Below are 24,467 nucleotides of genomic sequence, written 5' to 3'. Positions count from 1 at the left end.
TCCCCATGGTCTATATACTCCTCTTCCTATCCCTTCAATGCCTTGGGTAGATATATCTATGGATTTCATCTTAGGCTTACCCAAGACATCAAAGGGAAAGGACTCCATTTTTGTGGTAGTGGATCGTTTTTCAAAGATGGCTCACTTTATTCCTTGCCACAAAGTGGATGATGCATTCCACATTGCAAACCTCTTCTTCCAAGAAGTGGTTCGCCTACATGGGATTCCTAGGTCTATAGTGTCCGATAGAGATCCTAAGTTCTTGAGTCACTTTTGGAAGACCTTGTGGGGCAAGCTTGGAACTAAGCTTTTATTTTCTACAACTTGCCACCCACAAACTGATGGTCAAACCGAGGTGGTGAATAGAAGTTTGGGACAACTATTGAGATGTTTTATTTCGGGGAATCCTAGAGTGTGGGAGAATTTACTACCCCATGTTGAGTTTGCATATAATCGTGTAGTAAATTCTACCACCTCACATTCTCATATGCATAAACATGTTCATAGTTTGTGTGATAAATGCATAGCTTGCCGCAAAGCTAAATCTAAAATGCATCCCCATGGTCTATATACTCCTCTTCCTATCCCTTCAATGCCTTGGGTAGATATATCTATGGATTTCATCTTAGGCTTACCCAAGACATCAAAGGGAAAGTACTCCATTTTTGTGGTAGTGGATCGTTTTTCAAAGATGGCTCACTTTATTCCTTGCCACAAAGTGGATGATGCATGCCACATTGCAAACCTCTTCTTCCAAGAAGTGGTTCGCCTACATGGGATTCCTAGGTCTATAGTGTCCGATAGAGATCCTAAGTTCTTGAGTCACTTTTGGAAGACCTTGTGGGGCAAGCTTGGAACTATGCTTTTATTTTCTACAACTTGCCACCCACAAACTGATGGTCAAACCGAGGTGGTGAATAGAAGTTTGGGACAACTATTGAGATGTTTTATTTCGGGGAATCCTAGAGTGTGGGAGAATTTACTACCCGATGTTGAGTTTGCATATAATCGTGTAGTAAATTCTACCACCTCACATTCTCCTTTTGAGGTAGTCTATGGGTTTAATCCCCTAACACCTCTTGATCTTCTTCCTATTCCCCTTCTTGGAGATGTCTTGTGCAAAGATGGTGATGAAAAGGCTTCTTTTGTGAAAACTTTGTGAAAACTCCGTTGTACCATGCTTGATTTCTGTAACGATGCTTTACATTTGCACACACTTCATATACTGTGCGTTTTTCCTCTGTCATATTTCTGGGCGGCGCTTGCGCTTGGGTTACGCCTTCTACCTTGACGACACTTTCTCTTGGCGACGCCTTCTTTCTTGGCGACGCCTTCTTTCCTGGCGATGCGGGTGCTTGGCGATGCCTGTCGCCACTTCGGACGGGAAGAAGATAAAGACTGAAACCAAGACAAAGGTTTTTCTCGAACTTCTTTTCCTTTTTTATTTGGGTGACCTCGTTAAAAAACCCCCGAAAGGGAAAAAGAGTGTCCCCTTCAACTAAATTGTTACATGGCTGCTTACATAAGTCAACTAAAATAAATTTTAAGTTGGCTGCATTCCAGCTGCGTGGGATGGGACCCCCCTCCAAGGTCTCTAGGTTGTACGAACCGTTGCCCTTAGCCTCGGTAATTCTGAAGGGTCCGGTCCACTTGGGAGATAGCTTATTCTCCAGCTCGTATGGATGAGCCTTCCTCATAACTAGGTCGCCAATCTGAAACTGTCGCGGCTTTACCTTAGAGCTATATTGTCGCTCTACTCTTCTCTTTACTGCTTCGGCCTTTATTCTGGCCTCCTCTCTGGCTTCTTCTAGTAGGTCTAGGTTCACCCGCCTTTCTTCGTTGGATTCCTCAACCACGAAGTTTTGGAAATGTGGCGAGCTTTCGTGTATCTCTACCGGGATCATCGCATCCCACCCATACACTAAGCTGAAAGGCGTCTCCATGGTAGAAGATTTGGGCGTGGTGTGGTATGCCCATATGATCCTTGGTACTTCCTCCGCCCACGCCTCTTTGGCCTTCTCTAGCCTTCTCTTTAGCCCCCTCAGTAAAACTCTGTTTGCTGACTCTACCTGCCCGTTAGTCTGGGGGTGTTCGACTGATGCGAACACCTGTTTGATGCCTACCTCAGCACACAGGTTTCTCAACTGCTGACTGGCGAACTGGGTTCCGTTATCGGATATCAGCCGCCTAGGTACGCCGAAACGACAAAGTGTTGCACCTTCTCGATCCATATTCTTCCACACAAAGTGTTGCACCTTGTGCGCAGTGATCTGGGCCACGGGCTCCACCTCTATCCACTTGGTGAAGTACTCGATGGCAACGATCAAGTACTTCATCTGCCTTATCGCCAGCAGAAACGGACCTAGGATGTCAATCCCCCAGGTATGGAAAGGCCACGGGCTGTATATGGATCGCAGCTCTTCTGGCGGCGCCTTGTGCCAGTCGGCGTGTTTTTGACATTGCTTACAATGCTGGGCGTGTCGCACGCAATCTTCCTTTACTGTTGGCCAATAAAAACCTGCGCGTACCACCTTAGAGGCTAAGGACCTTCCCCCTACGTGGCTCCCACAAATGCCTTCGTGGAGCTCCGTCATTATTCTGGTACACTCGTCGCCGCTTACACATGTTAAGATAGGGTGAGTGAACCCGTGCCTGAACAACACTCCGTCTACCAGAGTGTACCTTGCGGCATTTCTCTTAACCTTCTTACCCTCTTCAGGCTCCCCTGGGAGAACCCCATCCGCTAGGTACCGTCTGTATGGCGTCATCCAGGTGTCTCCTTCGGCTAAAACACATATTTGCGCACGCCTTCCTCCTTCGAGCGTGTCCGTGTATGTGCTGATATGAGGCGTCTTCAACGTATCCTAGGTCAAGGAACGATGACTCCTTGGCCTTCCTCTCGCAGTGCTAATATGGAAGACATCCACCCTGTTGTCCTCTATGAATTTCCTCGGAGCCTTAAGCGTCTCTTGGATTACAGTCCTCTGCTTGCCCCCCTTGCCTGAGCTGGCCAGCTTAGCGAGCAGGTCAGCTCTGGCATTCTGCTCCCTTGGGATATGTACTAGCTCAAGAGTGCTAAAGGCTCCCTTTAGCAGTTGGACGTACCTTAAATATGCCGCCATCTGCGGTTCTTTCGCTTGGAACTCACCCAACACTTGCCCTGTAATCAGTTGGGAATCACTCTTTACTAAGAGGTTCTGCGCGCCCATTTCTTTAGCTAGGAGCATTCCTGCAATCAGGGCTTCGTACTCAGCCTGATTATTACTTGCTTTGAAGGCGAAGCGCAGGGCTTGCTCGATCAGTACACCATTGGGTCCCTCCAAGACTATACCCGCGCCACTTCCTTGCTGGTTGGAAGAGCCGTCAACTGAGAGCGACCATTGTGAGCCTGCCTCCACCTCTTGTTCACCTCCGGGCGAGAGTTCTGCCACGAAATCTGCGTATACCTGCCCTTTGATGGATCCTCTGGGCTCATACTGGATGTCGAATTCTGACAACTCCACCGCCCAGCGCACCATTCTTCCAGCTACGTCAGGCTTCTGCAGCACCTTCTGTATATGGAGGTTCGTCATTACTACCACCGTAAAGCTGTGGAAGTAATGACGGAGCCTCCTGGCGGAAAACACCACCGCCAACGCTGCCTTCTCCAACGCCTGGTATCTCGTCTCCGCGCCTTGTAAGGCCTTGCTTACGAAGTAGATGGGCTTCTGAACCTGGTCCTGCTCCTGGACCAGCACAGAGCTGATGGCTCGCTCTATCACCGTGAAGTATAGCCGGAGAGGCACATCCGCCACCGGTTTGCAGAGGACGGGCGGCGTCGCCAGGTATTCCTTCAACTTGATGAAAGCCGCTTCGCATTCGTCGGTCCATGCGAAACGACTATTTCTCTTGAGGCACTGGAAATATGGGTGCCCCTTCTATCCTCCGGCAGAGACAAACCTTGAGAGCGCTGCCATCCGCCCCGTCAGTTGTTGCACTTCCTTTACTGACGTCGGGCTTCGCATGGCGATAATCGCTACGCATTTGTCGGGGTTCGCCTCTATCCCCCTCTCCGTGAGCATGAAACCTAGGAACTTACCGGCCTCTACCCCGAAGACACACTTCTCGGGGTTTAGTTTGAGGCGGTACTTGGATATAGTGACGAACAATTCCTCCAGGTCCGCCACGTGTTGTGCCCTATCCTTCGATGCCACTACCATATCATCCACGTAGGCGTACACATTCCTTCCTAATATGGGTGCTAGGACCTTGTCCATCAGCCTTTGGTAGGTGGCGCCTGCATTTTTCAACCCGAAAGGCATCACCTTGTAACAGTAACTGTTGGTTTCCGTCATGAATGCAGTTTTTCTCTCGTCCCTCGGGTGCATTTTGATCTGGTTGTACCCCGAGAATGCATCTAGGAAGCTTAGCACCTTGCAACCGGAGGCGTTGTCCACCAACGCGTCGATGAGTCCTTCGGGCACGCCTTATTTAGGTCCGTGAAGTCCACGCACATCCTCCACTTCCCATTCGCCTTCTTTACCAGGACGACGTTGGCTAGCCACTCAGGGTATTGGATCTCCCTGATGTGGCCAGCCCTCAGCAGCTTCTGCGTTTCTTCACGTACCACCAGCTGCCTCTCTTCATTAAATTTTCTCCTTCTTTGGCGCACGGGGCGGACCGAGGCGTCCATGCTAAGGTGATGACATAGGAAATCAGGGTCGATGTCGGGCATATCCGAGGCAGACCATGCGAAAGCATCCAAGTGGCGTGAGATCACCTCTGCCACCGCCTCCTGCTCTTCTTGGCCCAGCAAACGCCCTAGTTTAAACGTTTTGCCGCCAATCTCCCTTTCCACCACGTTAGCCGCTTGCTGGTCCCTGCTATTATCCTGAATGGGTGCCGCCTCTTCCGTGGACGCCGTGTCTTCGGGGACCTCCTCCACGAGTGTATCTGCTTCGGGCGTCGCCCCTACGGGTGTGGCCCCGCCAGGCGTTGACCCAGCGGGCGTCGCCTCAATCATCGTCGTGTTGACACTTGGCGGACGCTCAAACACCATGAACACGCTTCTCTTCATTTTTAAGCTGTTTTCATAACACATCCACGCTTCCTCCTGATCCAACTTGATAACTATTACCCTGCCACTGAGGTCTGGCAGCTTCATCTTCATATGCCGCTTGGAGGATACTGCGTTGAGCCTATTCAACGCCGGTCTCCCCAACAAGATGTTGTAGGCGGAGTTGGCGTTTACAACCAAGTACCGAATGCTTTCGGTACGCGAGGCCTCTCCATCTGTGAACGTTGTCCTCAGCTCCGAGTAGCCTCGAACTTCCACTTCGTTATCTGCAAACCCATATAGGCACCCCGTGTAGGGCCTCAGAAGGTCAGGAGACAACCGCACCTTGTTGAATGTCGACCAGAACATGACGTCTGCAGAGCTCCCTTGGTCGACCAGAACCCTGTGTACCTTTCGGCCCGCCGTGACCACTGAAATGACCACGGGGTCATTGTCGTGAGGCACAACGTCCCGCAGATCCGCCCTTGTAAATACGAGATCCGACTCCCACGGATCACCTGAGATTCTCTCCTCTATCGAGTTGACCCCCCTCGCGTATTTCTTTCGCTGGGAGGCGGTGGGTCCTCCGCCGGAAAAACCTCCAGCAATGGTGTGGACCTCGCCCAGAACGGGCATCTCGTGCGCTTGCTCTTCTGTGGGCGCCGGCAGGGTGGCGGTCGTGGCGGGTTCTGAGACGTAGTCCTTCAGAAACCCGCTTCTCACCAGCTCGTCTAGCTAGTAACCCAACGACAGGCAGTTGTCGATGTGATGACCGAAAGCCTCGTGGAATTCACACCAAGAGTCTTTTCGAGGCCCTAACACCTTATCAGTCTTTGCCGGTCGCCTCAACGTCTCAACTATATTAGGCACGGCGATCAGGTCCTTCAACTCTACAGCAAAGTTGTACCTCGCCGGCCTGACCCTCTCTCTGACCGGGCGATCGCCTCCCGCTGGGCCCCGGGGCCGGGGCTGGGGTTTTCTTGTCTCATAAGGACGTCTCCCCTCTGGCTTTTTTCTTCCCGTCGTGGTCTCATTGACCCTGACGGTCTGACTCCGCGTTTGCACTCTTGGGCGTGAGGGCACAACCCTGGTGCGTTTCTCACACACCTCTCCTTCGGAAGCGATATGTTCCACCGCTCGACGCCGTATTTCAGCGAAAGTCCTTGGGCGATTGCGAATAATAGACTCGCAAAAAGGGTCGGGACTCACACCTTTCCTGAAGGGATACACAATCTTGGGCTCCTCCGAGGTACCAGTTTTCACTACATGGGCCCCGAAGCGGTTGATGTATTCCTTCAAGCTCTCCCCTTGGTACTGCTTTACATCAAACAGGTCATAAGAAACCGGCGGCGGGGCCCTGTTCGCCAAGTATGCTCTCTGAACAGCTGCGACAACTGCTGGAAGGAGGTAATATGGCCGTTAGGAAGGCTGATGAACCAATCCATCGCCATCCCCATCAAAGTGCTCATGAAGAGCTTGCATCTTGTGGCGTCTGAGCCGCCCACTAACACCATCTGCGTGTGGAACGCAGTGAGGTGCGCCTCAGGATCCTCCATTCCAGTGAAAATCGCCTTGGGTCCCACGAATGTGTTGGGGATCGCTGCATCCAAAATCTCCTGCGAGAAGGGAGTGGAAAACTCCCTCGGCGGGGTGAGATGCTCCACCTCATCTTGTTCGCGTTGCCCCTGGTTATTCCTCAGGCCCCGACGCAACTCCTCATTAATGCGGCGGAGCTCTTCGTTCCTTACGTGCGAGGCTTCGAGATCTGCCTGCATGCGTTCTTGTTCTAGCTTCGACTCCGCCATATCATCCTGCAGCCCCTGCATTATCTCCAGCACCCGCTGCATGGACATTTCTTCACCCGCAGCACGTGCAGTACCTCGTCTAGTGGTGGCCATTCTTCACTGTTTCCTCAAGCTTCTTCCCACGTTACTGTGACTTGATAGGTCTTCTCAAACTTGCGATGGGACTGATGTTTTATATCGGTCCCACGGTGGGCGCCAAATGTTTCGTCCGGTTGACCTAGGACGTCTTCATGCGCAACCTCAACCGTCAGCTAGAGACTCCTTCCCACTGGTTACCTGTGGATTCCTGCAAAAAGAGGAAAAAGGGGCGCCCTAGCGGCCGTTTGCACTCTGAGGCTCAAGTCAGCCAGCAAGAAACACCAAAAACTGTGCACCTCCGTATCGGAGCACCGTGAAGGGTACTCTAAAGGTGGTTAAATGAACTGTGTCTAGTGTATATTTTGTCGTTCTGGCAAAGATCTTTCCCTTTCCCTAGTCCCTTGTGCGTAACCTCAAGGCTCGAGCAAGCAACTAGAGAGTTTCTGGAAAATTTGCCAAAAGTTCGAACCCCGTTCCCAACATTCGAGGCGCTATTTAAACTACTCCCGCATTTAAAGCGCCTTAAAGCGCATTTAATTATAAAACGCTCAGCGCATTTAAGATGTTCGAAACGCTTGGGAGCATTTATAGTACCTTAAACGCTCGAAACGGAAATTGTTTTAAATAACCTTAATTACCTTGTACCTGACAAAATGGCGTTTCTATTCTGACTTGGCTGCTGTACACGTGGAGGGCCTCACAGCACCGTTACCCTATCTGAGGGTATTTCCCCGTGTGAGTCCTCCCACCTGGGAGTGCAACTGCGCAAGGGGTGACTTTTTGGGTGCCAACTCATGCCCCCAAGCCTCTACTCACTCACTGTGAGAGCGTATCTACCTTCCCCTCGTACCCTGTACCTGGCTGCCCCCGGGCGTGACCCCTCTCCTGGGTCGTATCTATCCCAAGGGCGTCTCTGGGCGGCAGGGGCACTTCACGAGTCAGGTTGCTCTATACTGGCGCTATTTCTATGGCCTTGAAGCCACCTTTCTCTTCTCTTTAACACTGTCCCCTGGTTATCAGGGTTTGAGGCCTTCCCACGGCGTCACCCCCTCCATGGTCTTTCCTACCTATGGGCATCGGGGAGCAACGCTGTGGTTGCCTTGCTCTTGTGTCATTTTACCTCGGCGACGCCCCACCTTGGCGACGCTCCCTCTGGGCGACGCTTCCTCTAGGCGATGCTTCCTCTAGGCGATGCCTGCACTTGGCGTCACCCCCACCTGGGCGACGCCTTACGTTGACTTTGACCTTGACTTTGTCAACGCCCGGGTACGGGACGGTACAGTTTGCATTAAATTTTTTTTTTCCAGTAGCTAAATTTTTGTTTTCTTCATCTACTCTAGTGCTTTTCCTTAAGTATTCTTTTGTGTGCCTACTTTCTCATTGAGTTCTTTATTTTCTTGATTGTCTTTCATTCCTTACTCTTTGAGTTTGTCTTACATATACTTTTCCTTTTGCAATTACCTTTCTTTGCTTATACCTTTTCTTGTTTGTCTTTATTGTTTCTTTGGTTTTGTGGTGGTTGCCTTTGAGATTGGTGTACTTGCTTTGACATCTTTCATTTGAGGATTCCAAGGCCTCAAGATCAGATTGGTGCAAGGACATTATTTCTTTGAGAGTGACCTCTTTTTCTGCCTCTTTTCACTTCGACATTCTTGCTGGCCACACTCACTGTTTTTGCTAATTTTTGTTTCTTAACTTGTTTGCTGTTTTTGTGTGTTTTCTGTTTTTTATTTCCAAAATGGCTGGATTTTCAAGTGATGCATCATACAAGCAGAATTCTCCTTCCAAAGCTTCAATCCTTGGTGAATTACATGAAGCTCAAAGAACCATTAGACGCTTGGAGGAGAAATTGCAAAAGATGAAGGTGCAACAAGCTAGACCATCTCCTTCAATTCATGATGAGCATCATAGACCTTCAACAAGAGCTTCTTCCAATGATTTTGGCCGTGAAGATGAGCATAGGAGAAGGAGAACTCCACCCCAAGTCCATGGACAAAGACATCATCACCAAGGGGAAAGAACTCACTACGGCAATGGCTTCTATCATGATGCAAAGTCTAGGCTTCCTTCGGTCAAGCTTCCTTGTTTTAATGGCTCTAGTGATCCTAATGTATATTTAGATTGGGAGGCTAAGTGTGAACAAATATTTGAGATCCATGAGATCCAAGATGAGCATAAGCTTAAGCTAGCCACCCTAGAGTTTAGTGATTATGCCATGAAATGGTGGCATGGAATTGTAAAGGACATTATCTATCACAAGGGTCCTCCCGTGGACTCTTGGAACTCTTTAAAGGATCATATGCGTGCTAGGTTTGTGCCCCCACATTTTAGGAAAGACCTCATGTTGAGACTCCAACGGTTTCAACAAGGCACGCTAAATGTGGATGAATATTATAAGGAGCTTGAGACGCTTGTGCTTAAAATTGAATTAGAAGAAAGTGAGAAAGCTATGATTGCTAGGTTTGTGAGTGGTCTTAGGAAGGATATTCAAGACATTGTTGAGTTACAAGAGTATTCATCATTGGGCTCTTTAGTTCATCTTGCAATGAAGGTAGAAGCCCAACTTGCTAAGAAAAATCTTTCAAAAATGCTTCCAATGATGGATACTACTCCAAGTCTTGGAGAAACAAAAATTCTTTTTCTAAACATCCTTCCAAAGATTCTTCTTTCAAACCCAAGGAAACTAAGCCATCTACTTCTAGACCTAAGTCTCCCACCAGAACATCCAATACTAAATGCTTTAAATGTATGAGTTATGGTCATATAGCTGCAAATTGTCCTTCCAAACGAAGTATGTACATGCATGAGGGCATTGTAGTTAGTGAGCATGATTCGGATTCTCCTAAGCATTCATTGCATTCTCATGCATCTAGTGAGGAAGAGAGCGAATGTCCACTTGAAAAGGACTTGTTAGTTGTGAGAAGACTTCTTGGACAAGTTTCACAACCTTTTGATGAAAGTCAAAGGGAAAATATTTTCCATACAAGATGTCTTATTCAAAACAACATTTGTTCCTTGATAGTGGATGGGGGTAGTTGTGCAAATGTGGCTAGTACAAGAGTAGTAGATAAGCTTGGATTGCCTACTATCTCTCATACAAAGCCCTACAAATTACAATGGCTTAGTGAAGTAGGAGAAATAATTGTCAATAAACAAGTCCTCATCCATTTCTCCATTGGAAAATACAAAGATGAGGTATTATGTGATGTTGTGCCCATAGAAGTCACTCATGTTCTTTTGGGAAGGCCTTGACAATTTGATAGAAAAGTTTTACATGATGGCTTTACCAACAAACTATCTTTTGAATTCCATGGTCACAAGGTTACTTTAAAATCTCTCTCTCCAAGAGAAGTCCACGAGGACCAAGTTATCATGAAGAAAAAGAGGGAGAGTGAAAAAGATAAAAAAGATAAAAAAAGATAAGAGTTCTAAGCCTACACTCCTTGTGTCTAGGCGTGACATTGAAAGGGAAATAGTGGCTCATCATCCTCTTTTCTTAGCCATCCCTAGAACTCTTAGAGTAGAATCACTTGTTGATAGTCCTCATTGCTTGGAAAATTTGGTAGAAGAGTTCAAAGATGTGTCTCAAGATCCTCCAAATGGGCTTCCACCTTTGAGAGGGATTGAGCACCAAATTGATTTGATACCGGGCTCTTCTTTACCAAACCGTCCAGCATATAGGACCAATCCAAGTGAAACCAAGGAAATTCGCCAACAAGTTGAGGCTTTGATTGAGAAAGGGTGGGTGCAAGATAGCATGAGTCCTTGTGCTATGCCTATCATCTTAGTGCCAAAAAAGGATGGCACATGGCGAATGTGTTCGGATTGTAGGGCCATCAATAACATAACAATTAAGTATAGGCATCCCATACCTAGACTAGATGATTTGTTGGATGAATTACATGGGTCAAAAATCTTTTCAAAGATTGATCTTAAAAGCGGCTACAATCAAATCCGTATCAAACCGGGTGATCAATGGAAGACGGCTTTTAAGACCAACTTTGGTTTATATGAGTGGTTAGTTATGCCTTTTGGCCTAATTAATGCACCAAGTACTTTCATGCGCCTCATGCATCATGTTCTTAGACCTTTCATTGGTAAGTTTGTTGTTGTTTACTTTGATGACATTCTCATTTATAGCTTATCTTTGAATGACCATAGATTGCATGTTAGGCAAGTTTTAGAAACCCTTAGGAAGGAACATTTGTATGCTAACCTTGCTAAATGTATGTTTGCTCTTGATCATATAGAACTCCTAGGGTTTGTTGTGAGTTGCAAAGGGGTCCATGTGGACAAAACAAAGGTGATGGCCATTCAAAATTGGCCTACACCGAAATCTTTGAATGAGGTCCGAAGTTTTCATGGACTTGCTTCTTTCTATAGAAGATTTGTCCCAAACTTTTGTACCATTGCCGCACCACTCAATGACATAGTGAAAAAGGATGTGGTCTTTCATTGGGGAGAAGCACAACAAAATGCTTTTGACACTTTGAAAGAAAAATTGACTAATGCTCCGATCTTGGCCCTTCCTAATTTCACTAAGACATTTGAGATTGAGTGTGATGCTTTAAGCATAGGTATTGGGGTTGTTCTCCTTCAAGAGGGCCACCCCATAGCCTATTTTAGTGAGAAATTGAAGGGAAGTCATCTCAATTATTCCACCTATGATAAGGAATTATATGCACTTGTTAGGGCTTTGTTTACTTGGCAACACTATCTTTTTGCCAAAGAGTTTGTGATACATAGTGATCATGAATCTCTTAAATATTTGAAAAGCCAAAACAAACTTAACAAGAGGCATGCCAAGTGGGTGGAATTCATTGAGCAATTTCCTTATGTGATCAAACACAAGCAAGGCAAAGTAAATATTGTGGCGGATGCTCTTTCTAGAAGATACACTTTGCTAAATCTTTTAACCTCTCAATATCTTGGTTTTGATCACATTAAGGAACTTTATCATGATGACCTTGATTTTTCTCTCATCTATCAAGAGTTTCTTAAGGGAGGACACAAAGACTTTTTTATTCAAGATGGCTTTCTTTTTAAAGGAAAACGTCTTTGTGTTCCTCAAAGCTCTATTAGATTATCTCTTGTTAGAGAAGCTCATGAGGGGGGTTTAATGGGACATTTTAGGGTTGCTAAAACTTTGGATGTCTTGCATGAACATTTCTTTTGGGCTCATATGCATAAACATGTTCATAGTTTGTGTGATAAATGCATAGCTTGCCGCAAAGCTAAATCTAAAATGCATCCTCATGGTCTATATACTCCTCTTCCTATCCCTTCAATGCCTTGGGTAGATATATCTATGGATTTCATCTTAGGCTTACCCAAGACATCAAAGGGAAAGGACTCCATTTTTGTGGTAGTGGATCGTTTTTCAAAGATGGCTCACTTTATTCCTTGCCACAAAGTGGATGATGCATGCCACATTGCAAACCTCTTCTTCCAATAAGTGGTTCGCCTACATGGGAATCCTAGGTCTATAGTGTCCGATAGAGATCCTAAGTTCTTGAGTCACTTTTGGAAGACCTTGTGGGGCAAGCTTGGAACTAAGCTTTTATTTTCTACAACTTGCCACCCACAAACTGATGGTCAAACCGAGGTGGTGAATAGAACTTTGGGACAACTATTGAGATGTTTTATTTTGGGGAGTCCTAGAGTGTGGGAGAATTTACTACCCCATGTTGAGTTTGCATATAATCGTGTAGTAAATTCTACCACCTCATATTCTCCTTTTGAGGTAGTCTATGGGTTTAATCCCCTAACACCTTTTGATCTTCTTCCTATTCCCCTTCTTGGAGATGTCTTGTGCAAAGATGGTGATGAAAAGGCTTCTTTTGTGAAAACTTTGCATAAAGACATCAAGAAGAGAATTGAGAAGAAGGTTGGCAAGTATGCTCAACTTGCCAACAAAAGGAGAAAAGCATTGTTGTTTGATGAGGGCGATTGGGTTTGGCTTCACTTGAGGAAGGATCGCTTTCCTACTCAAAGGAAGTCCAAACTAATGCCTCGAGGAGATGGACCTTTCCAAATCCTCAAGAGGATTAATGACAATGCTTATGAGTTAGATATGCCTGATACATTCTTAGGTAGTCATACTTTTAATGTCAGCGATCTAACTCCTTTTTCTGTAGGTCTCCAGAATTCGTGGTCGAATTCTCTCCAACTCGGGGAGTATGATGGAGATCAAGCTCAAGAGGACATGGAGGCCAATCAACAAGATCAAGAAGAGGTAGAGGCACAAATGGAGGACGCCCATGGAGGTCAAAGCCCACCTCAAAGGCTTACAAGAAGCATGTTCAAAGCTTTAGGAGCTAGGGGACATTTATTTTCTATTTTTGTAATTTCTTTGGTTGAAGGTGCTTAGAGGGAAACATTAGAAACCTCTTTTGTTATAGCATCTTTTAGGCTTTAGTTAGGAGCTTTAGGAGGGGGGTGTATTAGTAGATAGGTGTAGGAGTAGAATAGGAGGTGCCAAAGTGATGGAAGAGGTCACACCTTCCTCGTGCCTTGTAAATAGGCACCGGTTCTAGAATGATTTAGGGGGGAAATTTGAAATTGTTTAGCTTACATTTCAGCACCTTAGGCTATAAATAGAGGTGCTTCCTTTGTAAATTTCAGATTTGAATTTTAGAGAAAAGAAACTATACTCAAATTTTGAGTGATCATTGGAGAGCTTTTGAGCCTTCTTCTTTAGTCTCATCTTGAAGGATCCATGGTGTCCTCAAGTGGCGGCAGCACACTCATCTAGGAGCAACCATCCTTCTAGTGGCGTGATCATTCAACCATACATCCATCTTCATGAGCACTCTCTTCTCCTTCCTTTCTTCTTTTGTTATTTCCTTGTCTTAGCTTGTTTCCTTGTTGAATTTGGTTCGGCAATTTCAGCTTTAGTTTGTGTTGCTTCGGTTCTTTCATTATGCTTTGCTGTTCTTCATCTTTCTTCTTCATTTTCCAGCTTTTTGTTCGATTCATTTTAATTTCCAGCATTCAATTTCAGTTTGCTTAGCTTTTGTGCCTTTTTTGTTCGGTTCAATTTGACAATAATTGGAACTTCTATATGAGTTTGTGTTTTGGCACTAGTTTTGGTGAGTTCTTGTTCATAGAACCTTGATCCATTTCTATGATAAAGTGCCTAGCTCTTAACCAACTCAAGATGATTCCTAAGAATGTCCAGAATCATTCTAATTGTGCTAGTGGAATCACATCAAAAGGTCGTCCTCAGCTCGATATACCCCCTCACCTCCACTTGGTTGCCGGCAAAACCATACAAGCAGCCCCCATATGGTCTTAGCTGATCAGGGGACAGTTCTAACTTCTCAAAAGTTGGCCAAAACATCACATCTACTGAGCTTCCTTGGTCGACCAGCACCCGGTGGACGGTCCTTCCCGCCGTGACAAGCGAGATCACAATAGGGTCGTTGGGAGAGTGATCCTCAAAGATTTCCACTGACATTACCGACCTCGCGTACCTCTTTCGTTGCGACGCTGTGCACCCCCCGCCGGAGAATCCGCCAGCTATGGTGTGGACCTCACCGTGAATGGGCATCCTCGTGTTGTTGCCCTCCGCTGCTCGTCGGTTGAGACCCTGACGCTTGGTCTGCTTGCTTCTCTAGCAAGTAATCCTTCAGGAAACCACATTTGACCAGCTCGGCGAGCTGGTGTCCCAGAGCCAAACACGAGTTGATAGAGTGGCCAAAACTCTTGTGGAACTCGCTCCATGCGTCTGGCTTTGGCCCCAAAATCTTCTCCGTCGTTTTCTCAGGCACTTTGAGCCTGGCAGCAATGTTTGGGATGACGATCAAATCAGCCAAGCCCATTACAAACTCATACCTTGGGGGGCGATTACTCTCCATGGGGTGCCCTGGTCCCTTGCTCTTATTTTTCTTGGGGTCGTAAGGGTGGCGCATCCTTTGATCCCTTTTTCCCACCGCCGCCTCCACTACCCTCTGCGGTTGTACCCGTGCTTGGGCGCGCGGTTTAGTGTGGGCCACATTTCCCCTCTTCTCGGTGACCTCGCTCTCGGCAGCGATGTGAGCCATAGCAAACGTGGCGGGGTGGCTCCTGATGAGCGACTCACTAAAAGGCCCAGGTAACACGCCCTTTTTGAAGGCGTGCACAAACATCTCTTCGTCCTTTCCTGGCAAACGGACTATCCGAGCTCCAACATGTTATCTGCATTTTCGTCTTTGACCCCTTTGCATGGTCCCACCATATGTTGACCTTGGCCTCGACGTTGACTTTGACTTTGGTCAACGCCCGGGGGCGGGACGGTACACAAGCCCCCCAGTCTTGAGCTAATGACTTGTCTTCAGCGAAAAGACTAAGGCCTTGCCCACGCCGTCCACATGGCATCCTGGTGACGTGTCATTCTTGCTGACACGACACTCCTCAAACCATTGACATTGACATTCCCTGAGCAGTTGAAATGTTCTTAATGGCTGATGGGACATCCTCTGAAACGGGAAAAGTGACGCTTTTTGGGCCACGCTTTTATCGCTCGCCACGTGGCTCATCACGCGGTCATCAACAAAAGTCCCTTGCGCTCCCAGTGTGCGCCTAATCCTACGATACGTGGCATCATCGAACGGTCACCATCTGTTGCCCCTCGCGCTCCTCGTAACGTTTAAGTTACCCAAAACTCCGCGCTCGAAACCACTGTTTCATCCACTCTCTTCGCATTCTCGCACTGTTCATCTTCTTCGAGTTCTCTCTCTACAATCTCTGTTCTCTCTTCTGCACTTCCACTCCTCACCTACTTCGATACCCAAAGGTACGGTTTTTTCTACCCTTGCTGACTCTCCTTCTTCACTGCATTACTATGATGTATGGATGAACTGCCTGGGACTGTTTACTTTCTTGTATTCTCGTGTTATTCTTGTGCTTCTCTGTTTTCCCCTTGTTATTCTTTTTCATGCGTGGGTAGGGTTTGCTTAGGGTTTCTCCTTTTCCCCTTTTTTCTTCTTCAAACCCCCTTTCACTGAACCCTTTCTTTTTTCTTCACTCTTCAGCTCTTGATCCGATGGCGCGAAACAAAGCCACTGCCGACCCCCAGGTCCCACTACAAGGAGGAGTATCGATGGGCCTCCGATGAACTCCTCGCGGAGTGCTCTACATTGACCTCCGTCAAAGACGTAGAGGCCCACAGGGGAGACCCCACGGTCTATAATTTCAACGCGTTCCACAAAACCCACGATTCCCACATCCTAGTATGTCGTGTGAAGCCGGGGGAACCCGTTTGTGTGGACGCAAAGGCTACCGGGGGAAGTCCCTTCTTCTTTGTCTACCAAATGGTATTCTAGCGAGTGGGCCTGCGTCTCCCCTTTACTCCCTTCGAACGGGAGTTGCTTACTGAAATCAACACCGCCCCTGCCCAGCTTCATCCCAACAGTTGGGCCTTCGTGAGGGGTTTTCAAATTCTTTGTGGGTATCTGGGCATCCCTTCCTCTGTGGATATCTTTCTTCACTTTTTTGAGGTGAAGAAACAGGGCAAAAGCCTCTGGATGAGCTTTTCTGGCGTCACCGGGCGCATAATCCTCACCCTTTCCAAAATTCATTCAAGGGGTGGAAGGGGAAGTTCTTCAAGGTGCGTGCAACCAAATTCGATCCCACTGCACTGGAGGGCTTCCCTTTGTACTGGTCGGAAAAACCCATATCGACCAAGCCCCTGGCCTTGGATGACCTTGCCCCCGCCGACAGGGAGGTGTGCAAGGCCTTGGCTGGGATCGGGGTGGTCTTCGACACCGCAAGCTCATCGCCAACGAGTTCAACGCTCACGGTCTCTCCACCTATTTTGGTACTTGCTTTTGATTTCTCCCACTAGAACTTGCTTGTACTCTGCTTGGCATCATTTGATTGTAATTGCATTGTATGAACCGTTATGGTTATATGACCCTACTTTGCATTGCTTGAACCACTGTGGTTACCTGCGTGTGCTTGACTGCTGCTCCCATTCTGTCTTATCTGAGTTAGTTTTTGCTTGGTTATTCTGACTGTCGCAAGCTCGACAATGGCTTCTTCAAGGCGCCTCGCACTTGCCAAGTTCTTAAAGAAAGCAAAATCCACCAAAGAAGGTGGGGACTCCGCCGCCCTCGACGTGCCGCCCACTACTCCTCAGCTCTCGTCACCTTGCTACTGACTCCACCATCTTCTCCCAAACCTGCCAAACTCCTACCTCTCCTCCTCCCATTGCAGCGGTCCCACTTGCCGCGGCATCAAGACATGCTCCAGCACGCCCTGACAAAGGAAAAAGGGTGCTGGAGATAAACTCTGATAGTGAAGATTCAGGTGGCGCCCTGGTCTTCAAAAAGAGGAGACCTGCAAGGGTCCCTACTCTGCCAACCGCCTCTCCCAGTGGCGGGGACTATCTAAGGGATGACCCTCCAAGCGCTACGTCGCCTTCGCCCCAAGCAGTCCAAGAGGAACAAGATGAAGGGGCCGAGTTGGTTCCTCCGCCGCTGCCTCTGCCTGAAACGGCTGCGGCTTCGGGTTTGTCCCTCTCGCGCCGGCTCCCGCTCCTTCTCCTCGCGAAATACTGATTCCCCACCACGTCTACAGCAAGTGGCGCAAGGATTCTCTGAAGGGATGTCGCGAGAAAACCCCAATAGGGGAGGAAGCATGCCTTACTACTGGGGGCGTTCCTGGCGGTAGCACTCGATTGGTGCTCCCAGGCCCAAAGTGTTGCCAAGGGGAGGGAGGTCCTCCGAAAACTGAAGCAAGAGATGGGGGCGCTTAAACAGGAGAAGCAAACTTGGGGGCTTAGGGAGGAAGCCCACCAAGCTTCGCTGAAGCTGGCCCAGGAGGGTAAGGAGGGGGCTGAAGCATACGCGCATGAGGTTGAGCATGCGTATGCAGACCTGCTAGCCCACCTTACCTCCCATCAAATCCAGAATATCGGTCTCCAGGAGGTGGCTCGTGCCTCCGAAATGCAGCAGAAATAGCTTGAAGAACTGAATGCTGTTTGGAGGCAAAGGCTGGCTGAGAGTGAGGGCGCCCTGGGGGCGAAGGTCGAGGCCTTTGACCTTCTCCAAGCTGAAGCCAATAAGCTCCGGGTGGAGAAGGAGTTCTTGGAAAAACAGCTGGTGTCCAAGGACTCCAGGATCATCGAGCTGGAGAGGGAAGTCCAAGAGCTTACCGGAGAGATGGCGGGCGTGTTCGACGAGGGCTTCCAGGAGGCTCTGGTTCAGGCGTCTTGCGAGAACCCAGGAATCAATGTTTCAAACTGCGACCCTACCCACCACGTCGTCGACGGGAAAGTTGTGCTTCTTGAACTGGGCGACTGAACCGCAAACCCTCAGCTTCCGTCTTTGCTCTTCACGTTTCTTCTTTATTCTTGATAACTTTGTAAATATTTTGAACCATTTGTATTTTGTTGGAACAATGGGTATTAACTGACATTTATCCTTGACCTTGATCTTCACTTTAACGATTGCATGCTTCTGAGGAATTAACTGTTGTTTGGCTGCTATCTTTACCTTTGTTCTTCATTCTTGCATGCTTCAACTGCTTCGTCTATACTTCTATCTATTTCTTTCGCTGTATTGGGCGATCTTGCACCTATGGCGCTTAGGTAGCACGTAGCCTTTGTTGAACCAAGTGGTGTTCAATGTTTTGAAGAATCCAAATCCTTTGAAGGATGATGAAGCCTCTGCTTTGCTTGATGCTACTGTGCTGGTTTTAGCCTTGTTCTGGGGTAGTTCAATGTTGTAATCAACACTTAGATTAAATCTCAAAGCAATTAGCATCTCAATTTTAACAAAGCAAAATGTTTTTAAAACTAAGTTGAAACAACCGATTGTTTTGTCGAAACAACCGATTGTTTACACTTAGGTGTTTTGAGAAAGTTTGAAAATGTTTTTGAATGGTGTATTTTGTTAAGTAACAAAACAACCGATTGATTCGAGGAAACAATCAATTGTTTGTTTTAAAACCATAACAGAAAAACTGTTTTCTTTGACTGAGCTTTAAATGCTTTAACTGAATACGCTCCAGTCATTAAATGCTTTGATCAATCAATTTTAAATGCAATTAAGAGTTTGTTAAGATATGATAACAAACTATATTCTTAGATATATTCTGAAAAACAGTTTTGATATATTAAGAATCTTGAAACAAAGTTTTTCATCTAAGAGTTTTTCAAAGTATTCTGAGATTGCTAAAGAGTTGAGAGATTGATCAAGGTGCTGAATAGGGATTCTACTTGTATTGATTTCAGATTTCCATCTGTAACAAGTGTAATCTTTTGTAAACTGCTGAACAATTCGTGTGTATGTTTTGCTGAGATTGGCTGTGTGTTCTTGAGGTGTTCAAGATCAGCAATCTTAGTGTTGGCCAAGGAGAGTGTGTTTCTTGAGGTGTTCAAGGTCATTCTCTTGGTTGTGGTGTAAGTGATCAAGTGGTGATTGCTTAGTGGATATCCTCAGGGTTTCTGAGAAGACTGGACGTAGCTCTTGTTTGGAGTGAACCAGTATAAACAACTGTGTACAATTTCTCTATCCCTATCTCTTTAATTCAGTTTGATATTTTGGAACTGGTATAAACAACCGATTGTTTCGTTAAAATAACCGATTGTTTTTCCAGTTTTTGTGCTTTTGCTGTTTGTTTTGGAAAAACTGAATCCTTAATCAAGGTTCTTCTGAAGTATTTTCATTCTAAGCCTAAAAGTTTTCAAAAATCCTTCTTAAACAATTCACCCCCCCTCTCGTTTAAGGCCATATATTCTAACAATTGGCATCAAGAGCTTGGTTCTTGAAAGTTATTCAAGTTGATCCAAAAATCTTTTTTCTATGGCTGGAAAACTATCTTTTGAGGAGGGTGCTTCAATCTACAAACCACCTTTATTCTGTGGATTGAATTACAAGTTTTGGGAAGTGATCCGGTTGGTCATCGGTAGTCGATGACGTCAGCAGCAGATAACCACGTGGACCACACGCAGAGTGACACGTGGATCAGGTGGCAGAGAAATCAGGAAGGAGATCACCCAGAACGGTGATCGGTGGTCAGTAACCGAGTGGCCACCGACAGATCAGTTCCAAGATAAACATTGGGGGAGAACGCGAGAAGCAATAGAGCACCGATCAGTCATCGGGTACATGGTCATCGGGGTTTCGTGTTACACGCAGTTAAACTGGGACTGAGATTCCCAGCGAGAGCGTTACGCATGGACCTCGCATGATCATATCTCAGAGAAAGAGGAGCTGCTCGCCGGTAGAATCGTGCACGAGAGTGGCCTGAGGGAGCTAGTAAACCGGTCAGTGATTGGTGACTCTCTTAACCCATTACGTGTATGACATCGTGAAGGGGAAATCGCTTATGCAGAGAGCAATGCTTGGTGAGTGTGCCTAGTCCAGCCACACCTGGCGTTCTCCTGGGAGTGTGCGATTCACCCAGATGGAAGAAACGCGCTAAGTTACTCCGAAAGGGAATAACTTAGGCACACAAAGAGATGCGCTAGAGCCCTTCAGGTAGTGGTACATGTACGGTTAGATGTGAGTTGCAGGCCTCCACGTGTCACCATCTGAGAGAGGTGCGGCCAAGATAAAAGTGCACTCCGCGTCGTGAAAGGTACACCCACACACACACACCACGTTTTTACTCATTGTGGTACGTTTTCGCACAATAGCATAACAGAATTCTGACACACGCAGAGGATAACGTAACAGAATTCTGTTAGGCACAGACACAAAGAGAGAGAAAAAAGGGAATCAGAGAGAGATTCAGTGACATTTTTTGTTGGTCGTTTTGTGACCTAAGTGGAGCGTCAGAGTGCAAACGGCCGCTAGAGGCGCCGTCTGTGTGTTTTGCAAGTTGCGTTTGAAGTTCCCGGAGAAGGTTCTAAGAGCACTCTTGCGGATAGCACAGTTGCATAGGCGGGGTAAGGAAGCGACAAAGCAATTCCTCCACGCTTGAGTTGGCGACAGGATCATTTGGCGCCCACCGTGGGGCCCTGTGAATCGTGGTCCCATCCACACCACAGTTTCTGAAGTTTCTCAAAGTTTTTGCTGAGAAAATGAGGAGAACAAGACAAACATCACCTGCGCCATCTGCTGAGGAAGGAGCTGTGACAATGGCGCAGGTCCTGGAGATGATGCGTGCGCTGCAGGACAATGTCGTAGCGTCGAGAGCTGAACAAGAGAAGATGCAGGCAGAGTTGGCTGCATCGCAGAGCAGGAATGATGAGCTGAATCGCGTTAATGAGGAGCTGAGAAGGACGTTACAGGCGTAGAAGGAACGCGCAGTTGAAGAAAGGATGTCGATGCCACCATCGCCTCCGAGAGCGTTCCCTATGCCATTCTCCCCTGAAATCATGAAAACCGTGGTGCCTCCTAACCTGGTGGGAGTGAAGGCGTCGTTCACGGGGGTAGAAGATCCAGAAGCGCATCTGACGGCGTTCCACACTCAGATGATGTTGTCTGGGGGCTCAGATGTCGTGTACTGCAAGATGTTCATGAGTACACTGAGTGGAATCGCCATGGAATGGTTCGTGAGTCTGCCAGAGGGTCATATCACGTCCTTTCATCAGTTTTCGAAGCTTTTCACTGAGCAGTACATCGTTAACAGAGCACCTTCAGTGGTGTCGTACGATCTGTTCGATGTACGCCAATATCAAGGTGAGTCGCTGAAAGACTACCTCAACCGCTTCGGAGCACAAGTGGTTAGATTCCCCAACAAGGACGAGGATATGCTGGTGCATGCGTTTAAGAAGGGAGTGCTGCCTGGTCCCTTCAGTGAGTCGCTCATCAGGAGCCATCCCAGCACCTTTGCGGAGATCCGGCAACGCGGGGTGGCGCACACAGTGGCAGAGACAGAGGTTTCTGAGAAAAGAGGAAGTGCTGCACCACCGAAGCTGCGTGGAGGACAAGGGAAGCAACAGCAGCAAGCGAGGGTGCATGAGGCAAAGGAGGGAAAGAAGGTGCAGGGGAAACCTCGTCCTTATGCACCCAGGAAGGACCAGGGCAGGGGGCGTGCAAGGGAGAATAATGCACCCCCAAGATACGATTTCATGGTAGAGTTGGCGGATCTGATTGCCCTTCCTGCCATAGCTGCAAGACTCCGAGTACCAGAGAAGACAGATAAGGTACTTGGGAGGAAGAAGAACGAGTGGTGTGAGTTTCACCAAGCCTTTGGCCACACACTCCACTCCTGCTTGGCGTTGGGACACCAGCTGGCGGAGTTGGTAAAGTCTGGGTTCCTAGCAGATTACCTGCGGGAGGCGCAAGGTGATTGCGCATCGGGGGCCTAGGCAGGAGAACGGCAGCATGAAGTCCCTGTGCACGGGGAGGTGTAAACGATTGCGGGAGGCTTCTCCGGTGGGGGGTGCACCGCATCACAAAGAAAAAGGTATGCTCGATCGGTTATGGCAGTGGACTCGGTAGACGAGGGCCATTTCCCCGAGGTAGACATCACTTTCAAGAAAGCTGATCTACGGGACGTTGTACCGCACGAAAACGATCCTGTGGTCATCTCCCTCATCACAGCAGGAAGGCGAGTGCACAGAGTGCTCGTAGACCAAGGGAGCTCGGCAGACGTCATTTTCTGGCCGACGTTCAACAAGTTGCAGCTGTCCCCCTATCAACTAAGGCCGTATACCGGGTGTCTTTATGGCTTTGCAGGGGATCAGGTAGAGGTGCGGGGGTACATTGAGCTGAGGACGACGTTCACCGATGGAACAACAGCCCGCACCGAAAAGATAAAGTACTTGGTGGTGAACGCCCCTTTTGCGTACAACATCTTGCTGGGAAGGCCAACACTCAATAGGTTGGGTGCAGTGCCATCGACGAGGCACATGAAGCTGAAGCTGCCGTCGATGGAGGGGACCGTAATAACCATCAAGTCAGATCAGGCTGAGGCTAGACGCTGTTATGAGAACAACCTTAGGCAGAAGAGGAGCATATGCCATGTCACCTCAACACCACCACCAGGAGTGCTCGAAGAGCGGTCGGTGGTTAGGGGAACGCATGGCGATCAGGAGATGGAGGATGCTACGCTGGGGGGCTCCCAGGTAGCTCAGGTGGAAGCGGAGGAGGAGGGCATGATCACTCCTCGCGAGTCAGGGATCGCGAGGGCGGTCATCGCCAGCGAGAGAAGACCCCACCCAGCTGAGGGGTGGGTAGAAGTAGATATAAGGGGAAAAAGGTTCAAGTTGGGAGGATCGCTCGGCGAAGAAGAACGATGGCTGATCGCCGGGGTGATCGAGAAGCACATGGGCGCGTTCGCATGGTCAGCATCTGACATGCCAGGAATCGACCCTGACTTCCTTTGCCATCGCCTGTCGATGGATCCTAAAGTTCGACCTGTGCGTCAGAGGCGAAGGAAATTCAACGAAGAAAGGAGGAAAGTGATCCACGAAGAAGCGCAAAAGCTCCTTGCCGCAGGGCACATCAGGGAGATCCAGTACCCTGAGTGGCTAGCGAACATGGTACTGGTGCAGAAGCCAAACGACAAGTGGAGGATGTGCGTGGACTTCACTGACCTCAACAAGGCATGCCCCAAAGATTCTTACCCTCTACCCAGTATAGACGCTGTAGTGGATAGCGCATCAGGGGGGAAGCTACTCAGCTTCTTGGATGCATTCTCAGGATACAACCAGATCAGAATGCACCCCAGGGATGAAAGCAAGACCACATTCATGACTGAATGGTCTTGCTACTGCTACAAGGTAATGCCGTTCGGGCTGAAGAATGCGGGGGCTACCTACCAGCGACTTATGGATAGGGTGCTCTCGCCCATGCTTGGAAGGAATGTGCATGCATATGTAGATTACATGGTGGTCACATCCCGAGAGAAGGAGCATCATGTGGCCGATCTGGAGGAATTATTCACCACCATCGCCAAGTACAGATTGAAGCTCAACCCTGAGAAATGTAGTTTTGGCGTGGAGGCTGGGAAGTTCTTGGGTTTCCTCCTGACAGAGCGTGGAATCAAAGCTAATCCAAAGAAGTGCGCAGCAATCGTGGCAATAAGGAGTCCAACGACGGTGAAGGAGGTGCAGCAACTCACCGGTCGGTTGGTAGCATTATCCCGGTTTATGTCCGCTGGAGGGGAGAAAGGTCATCCGTACTTCCAGTGTCTTAAGCACAACAGCAGATTCCTTTGGACACAGGAGTGCGAGGAGGCCTTCATCAAGTTGAAGGAGTACCTGGCAAGCCCACCGGTCTTGCGTAAACCACAAGTGGGCACCCCTCTTCGTCTATACTTTGCTGTGACGGAGAGAGAGCAATCAGTTCAGTCCTGGTGCAAGAGCAAGACCAGTTTCAGAAGCCTGTGTACTTTGTGAGTAAGGTACATGCTAGGCCCTGAAACAAGGTAACAAGCCCTCGAGAAGGCTGCCCTGGCAGTGGTATTTTCAGCAAGAAGACTCAGAAATTATTTCCACAGCTTCACAGTAGAGGTAATGACAGATTTGCCCATCCAAAAGGTGCTAAAGAAACCAGACGTAGCGGGAAGGATGGTCAAGTGGGCGGTGGAATTGTCAGAGTTCGACATTCAGTATGAGCCCCGAGGACCGATAAAGGGGCAGGTGTTCGCCGACTTTGTGGTTGAGCTGT

General features: G+C 48.0%; 2 protein-coding genes across 2 annotated transcripts; both read left to right on the top strand.

The window, feature by feature from the left end:
- The first annotated feature begins 21,169 nt into the window (after positions 1-21,169).
- LOC137815805 (uncharacterized) lies at positions 21,170-22,162 on the top strand. The gene has a single exon (XM_068618917.1). It carries the CDS (start codon positions 21,170-21,172, stop codon positions 22,160-22,162), a length of 993 nt encoding a protein of 330 aa, XP_068475018.1.
- A 114-nt stretch (positions 22,163-22,276) lies between these two features.
- LOC137815804 (uncharacterized) lies at positions 22,277-24,196 on the top strand. The gene has a single exon (XM_068618916.1). The coding sequence runs from the start codon at positions 22,277-22,279 to the stop codon at positions 24,194-24,196; it is 1,920 nt and encodes a 639-aa protein (XP_068475017.1).
- Positions 24,197-24,467: the final 271 nt, after the last annotated feature.

The sequence above is a fragment of the Phaseolus vulgaris genome, chromosome 1, assembly GCF_000499845.2.
Source record: "Phaseolus vulgaris cultivar G19833 chromosome 1, P. vulgaris v2.0, whole genome shotgun sequence".
Lineage (NCBI taxonomy): Eukaryota > Viridiplantae > Streptophyta > Magnoliopsida > Fabales > Fabaceae > Phaseolus > Phaseolus vulgaris.
Note: the sequence above shows the minus strand (reverse complement) of the source record. Positions and strands in the feature narration are given on the sequence as shown.